The 16,621-nt window shown below is 45.3% G+C and overlaps 1 protein-coding gene across 2 annotated transcripts in view; it reads left to right on the top strand.

Moving 5' to 3' along the window:
• The first annotated feature begins 465 nt into the window (after nt 1-465).
• Nucleotides 466-16,621, top strand: part of MASTL (microtubule associated serine/threonine kinase like) — a 31,277-nt gene continuing 15,121 nt past the window's right edge. The window contains exons 1-8 of one of the 2 annotated variants that reach the window (XM_040352576.1): nt 466-688; nt 3,234-3,371; nt 5,847-5,986; nt 8,838-8,926; nt 10,589-10,695; nt 12,200-12,341; nt 13,382-13,554; nt 15,387-16,562. In XM_040352576.1, coding sequence (XP_040208510.1) covers nt 503-688; nt 3,234-3,371; nt 5,847-5,986; nt 8,838-8,926; nt 10,589-10,695; nt 12,200-12,341; nt 13,382-13,554; nt 15,387-16,562 — 2,151 coding nt within the window. In that variant the 5' untranslated portion in view covers nt 466-502. The remainder of the gene's footprint in view (nt 689-3,233; nt 3,372-5,846; nt 5,987-8,837; nt 8,927-10,588; nt 10,696-12,199; nt 12,342-13,381; nt 13,555-15,386; nt 16,563-16,621) is intronic. The other variant, XM_040352577.1, reaches the window with a different exon arrangement.

Below are 16,621 nucleotides of genomic sequence, written 5' to 3'. Positions count from 1 at the left end.
ATTTCCGTCGGCAAGGATTGCGCCTGAGTAGTCCTTACAGGAACCATCTTGTTAGCCGGAACCATATCGGCAGATCACCCAAACTGTCTGGGTGAGTCCCGAACAGGTGGTAACCCAAATTGCATTATTTACTTTCATGTTGCAAAAAATAATAATAAAATATATATAGACACACATATATGCACACACAGTTATTCCTAAGTACAGTTTAACTTATATTAAAAAAAAATACAGAGCTTTGGAATTACAGTAAAACGTTGTACTCCTGCTCTCACAAACATGCACGAGCATGTTTTGCCCAAAAGCAAGATGGCCGCAGTAAGAGCGCTCAGTGGGCGTGGCTTCAGATGCTTCCACGAATAATCTCTCTGCATCCTGCCGTCATGTCTTGTCTTGTGAAGCACACCCCATTGGTGGGAATAGCGAATGACGCCGCACAGAGGTGTGGCTCGAATTTAAACTGGAGCGGCGGAGTGCGGACACACAGGGAGTTCGGGGCAGGATGGGGGTCGGGGAAGCGGACACGGCGGAGAAGGGGGACAGGTCCCTGTGCGGGGACAAGAGGTTCCCTGTGCCGCAACCGCCTTCCATAGAGGATTTTAACATAGTGAAGCCCATCAGCCGGGGCGCCTTTGGGAAGGTGTATCTGGGCCGCAGGAAGAACAACAACAGGCTGTTCGCTGTCAAGGTGGGTCCGGGGGCTGCAGAACTGTACACTGCCTGTGATAGGCTGACCCCCTAGACTGCCTGTGATAGGCTGACCCCCTAGACTGCCTGTGATAGGCTGACCCCCTAGACTGCCTGTGATAGGCTGACCCCCTAGACTGCCTGCGATAGGCTGACCCCCTAGACTACCTGCGATAGGCTGACCCCCTAGACTACCTGCGATAGGCTGACCCCCTAGACTACCTGCGATAGGCTGACCCCCTAGACTACCTGCGATAGGCTGACCCCCTAGACTACCTGCGATAGGCTGACCCCCTAGACTACCTGCGATAGGCTGACCCCCTAGACTACCTGCGATAGGCTGACCCCCTAGACTGCCTCCTATGCCCCATGACGGGCTGACCCCCCCCCCCCCCCTACACTGCATCCGATGCCCCGTGACGGGCTGACCCCCCTACACTGCATCCGATGCCCCGTGACGGGCTGACCCCCCCTACACTGCATCCGATGCCCCGTGACGGGCTGACCCCCCTACACTGCATCCGATGCCCCGTGACGGGCTGACCCCCCCCTACACTGCATCCGATGCCCCGTGACGGGCTGACCCCCCTACACTGCATCCGATGCCCTGTGACGGGCTGACCCCCCTACACTGCATCCGATGCCCCGTGACGGGCTGACCCCCCTACACTGCATCCGATGCCCCGTGACGGGCTGACCCCCCCTACACTGCATCCGATGCCCCGTGACGGGCTGACCCCCCCTACACTGCATCCGATGCCCCGTGACGGGCTGACCCCCCTACACTGCATCCGATGCCCCGTGACGGGCTGACCCCCCTACACTGCATCCGATGCCCTGTGACGGGCTGACCCCCCTACACTGCATCCGATGCCCTGTGACGGGCTGACCCCCCTACACTGCATCCGATGCCCTGTGACGGGCTGACCCCCCCTACACTGCATCCGATGCCCCGTGACGGGCTGACCCCCCTACACTGCATCCGATGCCCCGTGACGGGCTGACCCCCCCCCCCCCCCCCTACACTGTATTTGATGCCCCGTGACGGGCTGACCCCCCCCCCCCTACACTGTATTTGATGCCCCGTGACGGGCTGACCCCCCCCCCCCCCCCTCCCTACACTGTATTTGATGCCCCGTGACGGGCTGACCCCCCCCCTACACTGTATTTGATGCCCCGTGACGGGCTGACCCCCCCCTACACTGTATCCGATGCCCCGTGACGGGCTGACCCCCCCCCCCCCCCCCCCCCCCCCCCCCCCCTTACACTGCATCCGATGTTCTGTGACGGGCTGACCCCCACACTGTATCCGATGCCCCGTGATAGGCTACACTGTATAAGCAGGGTTTGACAAATTTGCTTGGAATCTAGGAGCCAGCTAAAAAAAGTTAGGAGCCAGAAAACGCCCCCGTCCCGACGAGCTTGCGCGCAGAAGCGAACACATACGTGAGTAGCGCCGGCATATGTAAACGGTATTGAAAATGGACAGGCAGGTCCGTTTTCATCCGATTCCCCCATAGAGGAGAGCGGGACACTGACAGGTACGTCTCAGCATAGTGAGTGGAGACAGATCTGTCGCCAGGGGTCAGTGGATTTATCCCCCGCTGAGCAAGCATGGTCCGTCAAACGGACAAGCCCATGTGAAAGGGGCCTTGGATGTGATGGCTACATTAGTTTTCTTTTTAATCCTTCTTTTAGGGTTGCACCGATACTAAGCATTTGTGCAAGAATTCTAACTCCTGCAAATGCTCAGATACCTAAAACTGATCGCTTTGCGGTGCGATTTGAGCCCATTCATTTGATTTGCGGTGCGATTCCTGTCCGAATTGCATGCAGTTTACTGCACTGCTCCTGTGTGAACCCAGGCTAATGTCACTATAACAAGCCTGGGTTCACACATGAGCGGTGCAGGAAACTGCATGTGATTTGGTCAGGAATCGCACCTCATTCCTGTTAAAATCACATGCGATTTTTTTGCAGTGCGTTTTGAGTAGAGCTGGGCGATTTTATTTATTTTTTTCTCCTCTTACACACTGATTCACGATTCAAATCGAGCTGTTGGTGTGTGTGGGTTTTTTTTTTTTTTTTTTATGGACTCCGTGCCGGTCCTGAGGAGCTGCAGGCAGGAGATTTTAGGTGAGGCCTCGGCCTTGCGGACTAGGCCGAAGCCTCGCCTAAAAACTCCTGCCCGCACCTCCTCAGGGCCAGTGTGGTGTCAGCGCCTGTCCTGGTCCTTTTTTTTTTTTTTTTCTTGTTTTGTTTACCCCAGCCCTAGTTTTGAGCCCATTTAATTTTTGTTTGGGCTCAAATCGCACTGCACTGTATTAGTCATTGGTATGAGCAAGTACTTGAAGACAAGTATCGGTACTCACTCTTAAACAGGTATCGTGCATTTCTACTTTTATCACCTGGTGATCCTGCCAGTAAGTCTGTTTTTTTGTTTCAACAGAACAAGTGCTACTGCAAATGTATCAGTTAACAGTGCTTCTTTCAGCATGGTATAATTTTACATGTTGGTTTAAATCCTGTTGCTATATTTTCTTTAGGTGGTGAAGAAGGCAGACATGATTAATAAGAATATGGTTCATCAGATCCAAGCGGAAAGGGACGCTCTCGCTCTGAGCAAAAGTCCTTTTATTGTCCATTTGTACTACTCTCTTCAGTCGGCCAACAACATCTATCTGGTAAGTGCTGTCTGAGCTCCTACACATCAGACTTAAAGGGGTTGTAAAGGTTCATTTTTTATTTTCTTAATAGGTTACTTTAAGCTAGTGCATTGTTGGTTCACTTAACTTTTCCTTCGATTTCCCTTCTAAATGTTTTTTTTCTTTGTTTGGATTTCTCACTTCCTGTTCTTCCTCAGTAAGGTGTTCAGTAAGCTGTTCTAAATTACTTTCCACGGCTCAGAAGATGGTGGAAAGCTTACTAAGGAGAAACAGGAAAATGTTGAACCAAAACTGTTGTGTAAAACCTCACCCTGAACAGCAACTGAACCATGTGATATAAACATAGTAGATACAATATTAAAACAAAATCGGAGCTGTGCTTATACCATATAGAACATGAAAATCGGTGACAGATATAAAGACCATGTGAATACAAGTAAAGCGAATGAAAAAACTCTTCATTAAAAGTTTGTTCCAAGCAATCCAAAACCAACAGCAATCCATCTCCTGTAGTGTGAAACCTCCACCTCTAATGCAGAAAGAGCTTACCATATATTGCGTACCTTCTATCTCTAGAAAGGGGACATAGGCAATGATCAAAGTCAGCAGATGGGCAGTGTCATCTTAAGAGCATTATAGGCCCCCGGGCAATACAGTGCACTGGGGCCCTGTCTACACAATCACGCACGAGAATTTACTGACAAAAATCATAAAATTTACTGGCAGAACCACATTTTTTACTGCCACTGCAAAAAAAGTACCTAAAATTACAGTTTTCAGCGCCGAACAATGCAAATGTCAGTATTTAAACTATAAACATATAGCTAGTGCTATTAGCAAAAAAAAAAAATGTTTCCTCTTACATCAGAGTCTGCAGGATTCCCCCTTACAGTGAAAGGGAACTCTTATGTAAAGGGGAACGCTGCAGATCATGATCTAAGGGGGGAACTCTGATGTGGAGGGGGGCTCTGGTGACCAGAGACCACCTTATATCAGAGTCCACTGCTTTCTCTTTCCCACTTACATCAGGGTCCACAGACTGAGTTCCCCCTTGCATTGTAAGGGGGAATCCTGCAGACTCTGATGTAAAGGGGAACTCTGATGTGGGGGGCACTCTGGTGACCAGAGACCACCTTCCGTAGAGTAAATACACCAAGGTAAGGGGGGACACTAATATAGGAGGGGGAACCTTTATATCAGTGCCCCTTTACATTTTTGCATTCACTCCCCCCTAACATCAGCAACCCCCCCGCACTCGTGGAGGACCAGATCTTCTCTGTGATTTCCGCTAACCCGTCACTCTCCACAATTTTTTACTGGGGTTGCTGGGCAGCCGGTGGGGCCCCCCAGGCAAGCGGGGCCCCCGGGCAACTGCCCAGCGTGCCCAATGGAAAAGATGGCCCTGCAGATGGGTCCTCCATATGTTGATATTGATCTGCTCCTATAGGGAATATACCACCAGTTCTCTTCCAATAATGTTCAACATGAGCCTTGAACAGGAGTATAGAAAGAGGAAATGCATAAGATCTTGGGGTTGATTATTTAAAGAATAAAATTACACTTGCATACGTATGTAGATAAAACTCGAGAAATGTGTACGCTATTTCGCCAGCATACGACGCAAACTCGCACTTTTGGCGTCGGTAGGGTTGACATCGGCACGTAGCACCGTACCCAGAAGACTTAATTTATGACGGCGTGGTAGTGCGCTTCTGACGCCATCCCTACTGACTCCAGAAGTGTTTGAGTTGTATGACGGCGAGATGGTGTACATTTCTGGCAAGTGTCATTTTATTCTTTAACTAGTGGTACATTGCCTATAGGAGCAGATCAATGCTGACATCTGAAGGACCCCTCTGGTGACCTTTCTAGAGATGGAAGGTCCACAATATCTGGCAAGCGCTCCCTACATTAGAGGTGGGGGTTTTACACTACAGAGGCTGCAGGACCATTCACAGAGCACCGCACGAGCAGGGAGCCGGCTGTGGTTCCTCAAGAATCCACAGCCGGCTCCACTATCCAAGATGGCGTTGCCGGGCACCTGCAGTGGTAAGAAGAACTGGCTGCAGGAAGTCTATGCTGGACCCCAGGCACTGGTAAGTCAGCAGCTACAGTTTTTGTACACGGGTGAAGGGACCCTGAAGTTCCTCTTTAAGAATGGGAATTTTTACCATGCTTTTAAATTTCCACGGTACAAATCTTTATCTTCTAAAGCCATCTCTATCATTTTCATAGCATTGATTATTGAACATTGTGCATGTCCTTGGCACATTCAATCCTGGACTAAACCGTTTATATCATAGGGGCCACACAATGACCAGGACGCAGCACACCACAATTCATGTTTTTACTTGTGTTGCTTTACAATGTGTGAATGGAAAGCAGAGATCATTGAGTTCTATCAGTGACATTGATAAATATGACACATTTGAACTTGTCCCAGTTTTGTATATTCATAACAGTAGTGTCTTCCCTTTTTTTTTTTTTTGTCAGGTCATGGAATATCTGATCGGTGGAGATGTGAAGTCCCTTCTGCACATCTATGGTTACTTTGATGAGGACATGGCCATGAAATACATCTCCGAGGTGGCCCTGGCTCTAGATTACCTGCACAGGCATGGAATAATCCACAGGTGAATAGCTTTAATTAAAAAGAATATCGTATTGATTATAAATTCTCATTGTTCTATTTTGGACAGAAAAGGTTTAAGATCTTTTTTGCATCTGAAAATTCTGTATACCTGGCTGTGACCTACTTGCTTTAAATGAGTAATGGAAAAAGAGGGCACACCAGCCTAGTTTATTATGCCACATTAGTTTACATTAAATAAAAACTACTCACAAACACGAGATAAAAAGGCGCATAAACTAGCCACTCTTGCGTAGCTTGATATTCTGGGAATCAAGTCTCCAGACCGTAGGTGGACCACGCAAGGATTGTCCTTCCTCAGAGGCTCTGGAGAAGGACAATCCTCTGAAATGGGTCAGCCAGCCCCTGTGTGGTCCCCCTATGGGTTGGAGACTGTTGATTCCAAGAATATTCAGCTACAGAAGAGTGGCTAATCTAAGCACATTTTTATCACATGCTTGTGAGTTTTTTTTTTTTTTTGGATAAACTTATGTGGGATAATGCACTAGGCTGGTACACCCTCTTTCCATTTATTATAGATGTCAAGGACACCCCCCAGTCCTGGATGGCAGCAAGGCCTGAAGCCATACTCCTGGTGAAGTGGGTCACCGTTCCCACCTGAGATGGGCTATTATACTTATGTGCAATGTTTTATTGCAGTTTTATCTCTACTGTAAATGAGTGTTGGAACAACTTATTTCTGTGGTTATTCCAGGTCAGCAGCGATATCAAAGCCTCAAATTGTAGGCCCCTTTCACAAGGACGTACGTCTTGATCAGCAGGGGGATCTATCTACTCTATGGGTGGCCAGGAGTAAACTGACTGCTGTGCATTTATAGCTGACTACCTCCAATCTGCCTAAACCATTTTGTTTTTAGTGGGTTAGGTTTGGAGGTAGGTGGGTGTAAATGGGCACAAGTCTGTTTACACCCACCGGTCCATAGGGATGAATGGACCATTTAATTAGGTCCTCTTGAGTTCTATATTGGCAGCCTCCATTAATCTCACATGATGGTGTCACTGTAAAAATATGGCATGGCATGTTATGTAACAAATGCCCACTTCTAGGGGTGCAACGGATCAAAAAATTCACGGTTCGGATCGTTCCTCGCATCAGGAGTCACGGGTCATATCATTTTTCGGATCGGCAAAAAAAAAAAATCTCCCCACTGTAATATACACCCACCCCCCCACTGTAATATCCACAGACATCTCCCCCACTCATCACTGTAGTATTATCCACGTCATCTCCCCCACTCATCACTGTAGTATTATCCACGTCATCTCCCCCACTCATCACTGTAATATTCAGTCCAACATGGCCAAAACTCACTGTAATTTTGTCACGCTCTTGCAGAATAGAAGCCGGCTAGAAGATCCACGAGCAGTTGAGGCAGGGGTGATGACGTCAGCGCACACCTAGTCAGCCGCCGGGTGTACCAAGATGGCCGACCGCTCCGGAGCTAGGCCGAACCTGCGGCCTTTCCTAAGGCCGAGGCAGCGGAGAGCTCCGCGGATCGCGTTGTGTGCCTAACAGGTCGACCCGTTCGGATCACGGCACTGTTACTTTATGTGACAATTGCTCGTGCGACACTGTACCCAAAAAAATTACCACCAACTTTACTTTCTGTTATACCCAATATTAAAAAAATCCCCCAAAAAATCAAATTTCTTCATAAATTTAGGCCAATATGTATTCTACATATTTTTGGTTATATAAAAAAAAAAATGTATTCCAATAAGCATATGCTGATTGGTTTGCGCAAAAGTTATAGTGTCTACTAACCTATGGTTTTTTTTTTGGAATATTTATTTTTTACTAGTAATGGCGGCGATCAGCGACTTATAGTGGGACTATATGGTGGCGGACAAATCGGACGCCTAACTGACGCTTTTTGGGAACCAGTGACACTAATACAGTGATCTGTCGCAATGCACTGTCGCAATGCACTGTCGCAATGATACTGGCAAGGAAGGGGTTGACACCAGGGGCGATCAAAGGGTTGACTGTTCTGAGGGCAGTGATGGCAAACCTTGGAACCCCTGATGTTTTGGTACTACATTTCCCATGATGCTCCACTACACTGCAGAGTGCATGAGCATTATGGGAAATATATTTCCAAAACATCTGGGGTGCCATGGTTCACCATCACTGTCATAGGGAGTGATTTCTAACTGTGCTTGTACTGTGGGAAGGCAGAGATCCATGTTCCTGTTTAGCAGAAACACAGGATCTCTACCTTCTCTTCTCACGGAACGGTGATCTGCCTTGTTTACATAGGTAAATCGCCATTCTGCCTGTGTCATGAACGATCGGCAGGTCCCGGCAGACATCGCGTCCACCGGACCCGCTGATTGGCTCCTGCTGTGTCCAATCACAGCAGGAGCGGGTCGTTGGAGGTGCGTGTTCACGCCCCAGATCCAAAAGTGCAGAATCTTGTACATGATTCTGCTTGGAGTGGCCGCCCTGCCACAGTAAATGTACATGGAGCAGTTGGCATCTGGATACAGAAGGTGTATGTGTTTTTTTGCATTACTTTCAGCAGAGCCTCTGTTCTGTTTGTATTTTTATTTTATTTTTTTGCTTTGCAAACATAGCAGCTAAGAATAGCCATACAACATATACTGACCTATTCTGTAGGTGTTATTGCCATATTTTATTTTTACCTGGCTAAGGATTTTTTATTTGTTTTTTGTCTTTCTAAATCTACACAATAGTTTACACCACATACAGTTCTTCCTCCACTCAAAGCCGGTCTTCTTGAAGAATTTACATTTTAATGTGTAGACCTACCTTTTTACAAAAAAAAAAAAAAAAAAAATTTTACGACTCCGTCATGTGTTTTCTCACACAGGGATCTGAAACCCGATAATATGCTCATTTCCAACAAAGGTCACATTAAACTAACAGACTTCGGCCTCTCCAAAGTCTCTCTGAAGCGAGGTAAGAATGGATTTATTGTTTGCCTGAAAAGACCTTTGTATGTACACAACCAAATCCACTACATGGCTTGTTGACCTTCTCATGTTGGTTTGTCTGCTTTGCAAAAGGCAATTCCTGACCTCATCTGTCCATTTTTATTCTCCTTATTTCAGTCATAGAGCTGAGATTGTTTCTAATCTGGGTCTGCTGTCTTGGAGTTGTGGGTGTGAGGAAAAAAAAACATTTTATGTAGTCGAATTATGCTGAAATGTCTGTCCACACTCCTTAAATCTATTGCCACATTTGGCTTTTTACAGACTGGCAGGTATTTCACTAGGAACAACTTTCCAGCCATGCTTTTTTATGGCAAGGACTTTCTGAACTTGATCACTGTCTTTTGCATGATCTGATGTCTGTAGCTAGTTGAAACTTTTTTTATATATAATATATTTTGGCTTTATTGTACAGTAAAACCTTGGTTTGCAAGCATAATTCATTCCAGAAACATGCTTGTAATCCACAGCATTCTTATATCAAAGCAAATTTTCCCATAAGAAATAATGGAGACTCAAATGATTCGTTCCACGACCATTTATTTATAAGTCCTTCAGTTTATAGTCCATATAAAAAGATTATAGCAATGTGATAGGTTGTGTAACCATAAAATGTCCACTAGGGGATTAGAAGTAAAATCCAGCAGAAGCTACAGAGTATAGAAGAGAAGCCCTGTACACACAATCAGTCCATCCGATGAGAATGGTCCGAAGGACCGTTCTCATCGGTTAACCGATGAAGCTGACTGATGGTCTGATGTGCCTACACACCATCAGTTAAAACGATCGAGTCCAACGTGGTGACGTAAAACACAACAACGTGCTGAGAAAAATGAAGTTCAATGCTTCCAAGCATGCGTCGACTTGATTCTGAGCATGCGCTGGCTTATAACCAATGCTTTTGCATACTTTTGACCTATCGGTTAGGCGTCCATCAGTTCAATTTTAAAGCAAGTTCTAAAATTTTTGACCGAAGGATAACTGACCGATGGGGCCCACACACCATCGGTTTGGACCGATGAAACGGTCCTTCAGTCCGTTTCCATCGGTTTTGACCGACCGTGTGTACGCGGCCCAAGTGTAGCAATATAGTTACATTTAATGAAGGTACAACATTTAGCAACTCGCATGGTTGATGATTAAAAGAGGCACATCTAAGTATTCAGGCATCCGGGGTAAAGCTGTCCACGTAGACCATTCTCCGCACTGCCAGCTTTTACCGTTGTCTGTCTGTAATCGTGACCGAGAAGACAACCTTGCAGTGGGTCCAAATTGTACACAAATGTCGTTCCTTGTGTGACCCGGGCCTAATTCTACGATGCCGATGGGGAACTTGCCTGTACTGCTGCCTCAACAAAATGCAATGACCACATCATACTGTAATGGGAAAAGTTAATTTCAGCCAGCTTGGCCCAAACAAGAGAAACTCAAATACGTGTGGGGGTGGTTTTTGTGTTTTTAGTGCAGCCAGTTCACACTAAGGAAAAATTTAAATAAAAATGGTCAACGATGGTGGGAATAATTGAGTTCTTTAAAACCCCCAGTGAGTGCAATTATTTCCTCTGTTAAGTCTTAATAGTTTGTTTTTTTGACCATTAATTGTATGGTGCTTTTACATTTCTATTTTAAGAGATCAACATGTTTGATATTTTAACAACACCTTCAATGGCGAAACCCAAGGAAGACTATTTCCGCACCCCGGGACAAGTTCTCTCTCTTATTAGTTCCTTGGGATTTGTAAGTATATGTTTATTTTATTTTTTTTAAACAAATATCTTAATAGTCGGTTCAAACTGGGGCAGCGCGACTCGGCAAGGCGATTACTTCTGCATTGAAGTCAATGTAAGTCATCCCAAAGTAGTACAGGAACCTTTTTTCTAAGCCGCAGCGACTTGAGTCACTCCTATTAGAACAGTTCCATTGTACAGAACAGAGCGTGACTTGTCAGGCGGCAAAGTTGTCCGAGTCACGCCTGTGTGAACCGGCCCAAAAGCATGTTTGGTATCTCAGCTTTGCTTGTTGGTCGTTTGTACAATTTTCGTTATTCAAGCTGGTCATATAAAGTGGAACTTCAGCCCAGTGGCTAAATACAGTCAGGATTTTTATATACTTTTTTTTTTTTTTTTTTTAACCAATCAATGATTTTTGTAATTCTGCTCAGCTGGTATTGTCTCGCACACACCTCTGTTACATAGGATAACATGGCTGGTAATACTACTGTACACTTATTCTGCTCCGTAGCTTTCCTTGAAGCCCACGGTACCTTGATACATGTTAAGTTGGCATAACTATGGAATAGTTTGACTGGATCACCTTGTATAGCCTTCTTACGTTTATGATTGTGAGCAAAAATTAGTAACCCTCTGCAACCAATCAACTTCTTTCTCTTTCACCACCTGACTACAGTGACATGATATCTGAGTATTAGTTGCTGCATGAGACTTGGTGATGGAGACAGAGTTGGTGGTGTCGGACAGCCATGGAGGGAGGAGGGGTGCCCTGTCGGAACTCACAGCCAACCTAAGATGGGACAAAAGTACTACACTGTACATGTACGCTATCTTTGGGTGAACATAACATATTAAAAATGGAAGACATACTTTGTTTTTTGTTTTTTTAATCACCTTTAAAATACATCCTTGCCTTTATGCTGCAGTATCGGTGTGATGCCATCCCACATCCGCTCTAAGACCATGAACGGAGCAATCGCATGACCGCTGATCACTCAGTTCTTGGAGTGCAAAGCAGTGACTGCCAGTCACCGCTTTTCATTATGCCCTTCCAGTGGTTGCTGGAGAAGGGCGGGGGGGGGGGGGGTTCAGCTGGGAGAGATAGCTTAGCTGAGCCCTATCTCAATCCAGCACTGTGCCTGTCTGCAGTGGCTCTGTCCTCTCTGCTCACAGAGGCAACAGTGGGAGCTATTTGGCTCCTGATATCAATCAAATCCTGTGTCCAGAGAGTGGAGAGAGGGGCTGGCCCATGCTGTGAATGTCAATAGAAGCATACAGCCTGGCTCGGGATCAAGCCTGCAGCTGTTCCACTACATAGTTAATGGCCTGTTATGGGGGCACACATAGAGGAGGAGCCAAGAGTGCTGGTGGGAGGGCCCCAGAAGAGGAGGTTCGGGGCCTCTCTGTGCAAAACCATTGCTCGGCTATAATGTGTTTGTTATTTTAATAATACAAAATATGTACCTAATACAAACCTTCAAAGTTTACAATGTATTTTGTTTGGTTATCAGAACTCTCCAGTTCAAAGTAAGATGCAGACGTCCATTTCCTCAATGACCCCAGTATTTCATGAAATCTCACGGACAAATTCCACACCAATTATAATGAATAGTAAGGAAAATTCAGCTAAAGCCAGCAAGCTTCTTCTGTCACGTGAGTATCCTTAAGAGCTGAGCTTAGGTTTGCGCTTGCGCTTTGTGGGGTGTGTGTGTGTGTGTGTGTGTGTGTGTGTGTGTGCTTTTTTTTTTTTTTTTCTCCACACCTGTCATGTTTTTGCTCGCTCGCTCATAGCTCCACTTTAATAATATGTAAAACCTTCAGGCTTCACAGTCCGTTTTCTTGTTGCGCATTCATGAGTCGTGCTGCACTTTCTCAATGGTCCCATCGTCTTTTGGGACACCGGTCCCAGAAGGCAGCAGGGGGCAGCTGATGCGGAAGTTACGTACTTCACCGCAGCGAGGTAGGGCGGTAGTCAAGCTGCAAAACATCATAAAAGGTACAAAACTATTAAATAATAATTATACAAAAATGAGTGGGGATGGAGTGGTCTATTCTTCAAGTTGCATTTTAGCCTGGAATTTGGCTTTAAATACGTTTATTTATTTTTTTGGACCATATTTCAGTGGCTGATGCCCCATACACCGTTAATTCTCGTCTGAAAAAGTCAGATGAGAGCTTTTGCCCGGGAGTCTTGACCGTGTGTATGCTCCATCTGACTTTTTCCAACAGGAAAACTGCTGCTGGGGAAAAAAGACAGCAGGATCTCATTTCAAGGAAAAAATCCTAGTGGGAAAACCGTTCGTCTGTATGCAATTTCAACGTGCAAAAAAACACACCTGCTCGGAAGAATTGAACTTCATTTTTCTCGGCTTGTCGTGTTGTACGTCGCCGTGTTCTTGATGGTTGGAATTTGGTGTGTACGCAAGACAAGCTTGAGTGGAATTCCGTCAGGGAAAAACACTTTATTTATTTTTATTTTTTTCAACGGGAAAACCGCTTGTGTACGTTGCATCAGATTGTCCATGCCTTGTGGCAGGAAAGGAAGGAAATCACGGTCTCAAGTGTTTTTACTTCTAAAAAAAAATGTCTGTGTGAAAGTAACAACACATTAAAGTTTTTAGTTTGCATGTTCTTCTTTTTTTTTTTTTTTAAGCACTTTGCAGATGAACTGCATCTTTTGCATTTTTGCACAGATCCCGAAATCAGTATGTCCAGCCTTAATATGCCGGTTAAGTGCCTCACTCCAAACCTCCTGAAGTTTAAAACACGGCTGGGCACCACCAGTACCAGCAGCCAGTCCCATATGGGTTTGTCCAGCATTGAGTCTGATTACTGCAGCAGTCCAAAATGGGAAAATCCCAACCAGGTCAGTACTGCATGAGTGCATTATTAGAAAGTATGTTGTATGGGATATTATCCAGCATGGGCTTAAAGCTTATCTAAACCAAAAAACAACCATTTTATTTATTGCAGTTTACCAGCCCTTAGATGATGTCTGTATTTTTTCTTTACCTTGCTACCCAGGCTGGATTTCAAACCCGTCTGCCTTTGTTCAAACCCGCTACATGTAGAGATTAGTAATTTACAAAAGGAAGATGGTACTTCTACTTCAGCTCACAGCCGGTGACAAGGACCCTGCATTTCTTGCTAGATCAACAATATTTTCTGTACTTGGTGAAATGTTCTTAGCAATAAAGCAGATCCGAATCCATTTGACAGTTTCCCAAAAATGGTTGCGTTGAAAGCATGCTGTAAATAACTGTCACATTTGTTTGTGATCTCAAACAAATTGTCAAGCCATTAAATGGCTGGTGACATAACTGCTAATGTGTGCAGCACATTGTTGCTAGGACACGGCGCGACACCAATCTCTATAAAGAGCCGTGGCTCTCTTAACCATGTGATCGGCTGTGTCCAGTCACATGTAAACACGGAGATGACAGTAATTGCCGGTCCTTGTGGAGAGCCGATTAGCGGCATCTCCTCACAGGGTGACATCTAGGTATGTCTAGGTGCCCTGATTACAATTGGGTGCCAGCAATCGGTACCAACCTGTGCCCATAATTGACCGCAGTATGTGGCCATTAGTGATGCATATCAGTGCCAACAAGTGCGGCATATTCGTGCCGCCTCATCAGTGAAGTAGAAAAATTACTTATTTATAAAGTTTACTGACGGAAACCTAAGGAGGAATTTTTATTGTATTTTTTTGTTAGGAAAAGAAATCCAGAAGTTATTTAAATATCGCCATAAGAAAGCTCTATTTGTGTGAATAAAATAAAAATATTCACGTGGTTAGTGTAGCATGACCGCGCAATTGTAATTCAAAATGTGACAGCGCTGAAAGCCGAAAAATGGCCTGGGCAGGAAGGGGGTGTAAGTGCCCTGTATTGAGGTGGTTAATCTAAAACCTGTTAAGTGTAAAGTAAAAGTGGTTGTAAAGGCAGAATGTTTTTTTATCTTAATGCTTTCTATGCAATAAGATAAGCCTTCTCTGTGCATCAGCCTCCCGAATACTTACCTGAGCTCCATCTAAATCCAGCAACATGCTGGATTTCTGGGTTCTCCTTCATTAACTGAGACAGCAGTGAAGCGCCATTGGCTCCCGCTTCTCTCAGTGAGCCAATGAGAGAGAGGGGGGCAGGGCTAGGCCACAGCTGTGTATGAATGGACACACAGAGCTGCGGCTTGGCTCGTGGGTTTCCATAGCAAGCTGCTTGCTGTGGGGGTGCTCGACAGGAGGGAGGAGAAAACAACTGAAGAGGGACTCGAAGAGGAGGATTTGGGCTGTTTTGTGCAAAACCACTACACGGAGCAGGTAAGTATGACATATCTGTTATTTATACTAAAGTCTCTAAAAAAAAAAAAGGAATCATGATTTTGTCCCTTAAAGAAAAAAACAGGGTATTTATTTGTCCTTTTACAAACATAGAACATTTAGGTTGACAGGAGGGTAGTCATAGAGTCCGTTGACTGATGCATACCAGAACCCATACATTTGTCTAGGAATCTACTATAGCCCTTGCCGATGCCTGGCCATGGAAGGAATACTATAGAGTTCATGGATCAGCCAGTTAGGCCAGATGTGTTTTAAATGCTATCTAGTTCGATGAATGTCCCCTTTCAGTTGGTAATTTACAGCAACCGGAATGAAAATGTGTCTCAAGTTTTCAGTTTGTTTTTATTTTTGTTCTCTAGGATCCATGTAGGCCACCATACTCAAGTTCCAGCCGTTCGAAGAACAGTATGTCAGAGAAATCATTGAGTAAGATCCACGTGGGGAAAGTTCCCAAGAGCATTAAAGATTTGGCATACGTTATTTCCCCCATCGTTCGTCGCAGAACGTACAAGAAATCTGACAATCCAGATGACACCAGTGAACTTGAAGAAACTCCTAACGGTGGTATACATGCCAGGGGTCTTATCCGAAAATGCCTTTATGATCTTGGCACACAAGACGAAAAGGAGAACTTAAGTGCAAATGAGCAAGGACTCCGCCATTTGCCAAGATCTCCAGAATTTCCTCCATGGCTTGCTAGTTCCTCACTGGATCCTTTGAAGGACATTGAAGACAAAAATGTGGAAAGACCTGCAAACAAAAGAAGTTTTTCACAGGTTGAGACAAGCCCTGGGCAAGACGGAATAGAAAAGAAAAATAATTCCCAGTATAAACGAGCATATGAAGTATCGGATCTTCAGGTTAACCCCAGCACAGGTTTAACCATGGAGATTGATGCTCTGTTTCTTGGTGACCTCCAAAAAGATTTTGCAAATGGCAAGAATCTGGAAAATGAGTTTGTACCTCCTCGGCAGACTCCGGAGAAGCTGTGCTCTGTGAACCCAGTAGCCAAGAATTTGATGTGTGAGCTAGATGACAACTGCGAGGAGGCAGAGGAGTGTCCTGGTGCTAAAGTTGAGAACATGGGAGCCTGGAGCTCAAGTCCAAAAAGGGGTTCTGATCGTTCTACTAGTTCATCTCTGGAAAAAGAGCTTTCCGATATGGATAAAAGCATGAAAGAACTTTCTGTTGAGTTCCAAAATGTTGGTGAGGGCTCATCTCTTGAAGATGCCAGCATAGCTGAAACCATGAAACTTGACCATAAAGACAATGCATGCAGGGGGCGTGTTCTAGCCAACATCACCAATGAGTCCTGGGCATCTCCAGCCACCACCCGGGTGGTAAAGAGTTCTAAAAAACGACCTGTGGTAGCTTTTAGAAGCTACAACAGTACCATTAATGGTTCACACATGTCGGAAGCTTCCAGGGTGAGTGTTGGCTCAATGGACAAAATACGTTTTTCTCTGGGCTGTACAGGATCCTACCCAGTGACTGTTACGCCAGCGCAGAAGGACAGGATGCGCAGGAGTTTCCAGGTATAAAATGCATAACTGTGATTTAAAATGTATTCAGTATATGGTACTTACTAAGGTAG

Source organism: Rana temporaria, chromosome 5, assembly GCF_905171775.1.
Source record: "Rana temporaria chromosome 5, aRanTem1.1, whole genome shotgun sequence".
Taxonomy (NCBI): Eukaryota; Metazoa; Chordata; class Amphibia; order Anura; family Ranidae; genus Rana; species Rana temporaria.
Note: the sequence above shows the minus strand (reverse complement) of the source record. Positions and strands in the feature narration are given on the sequence as shown.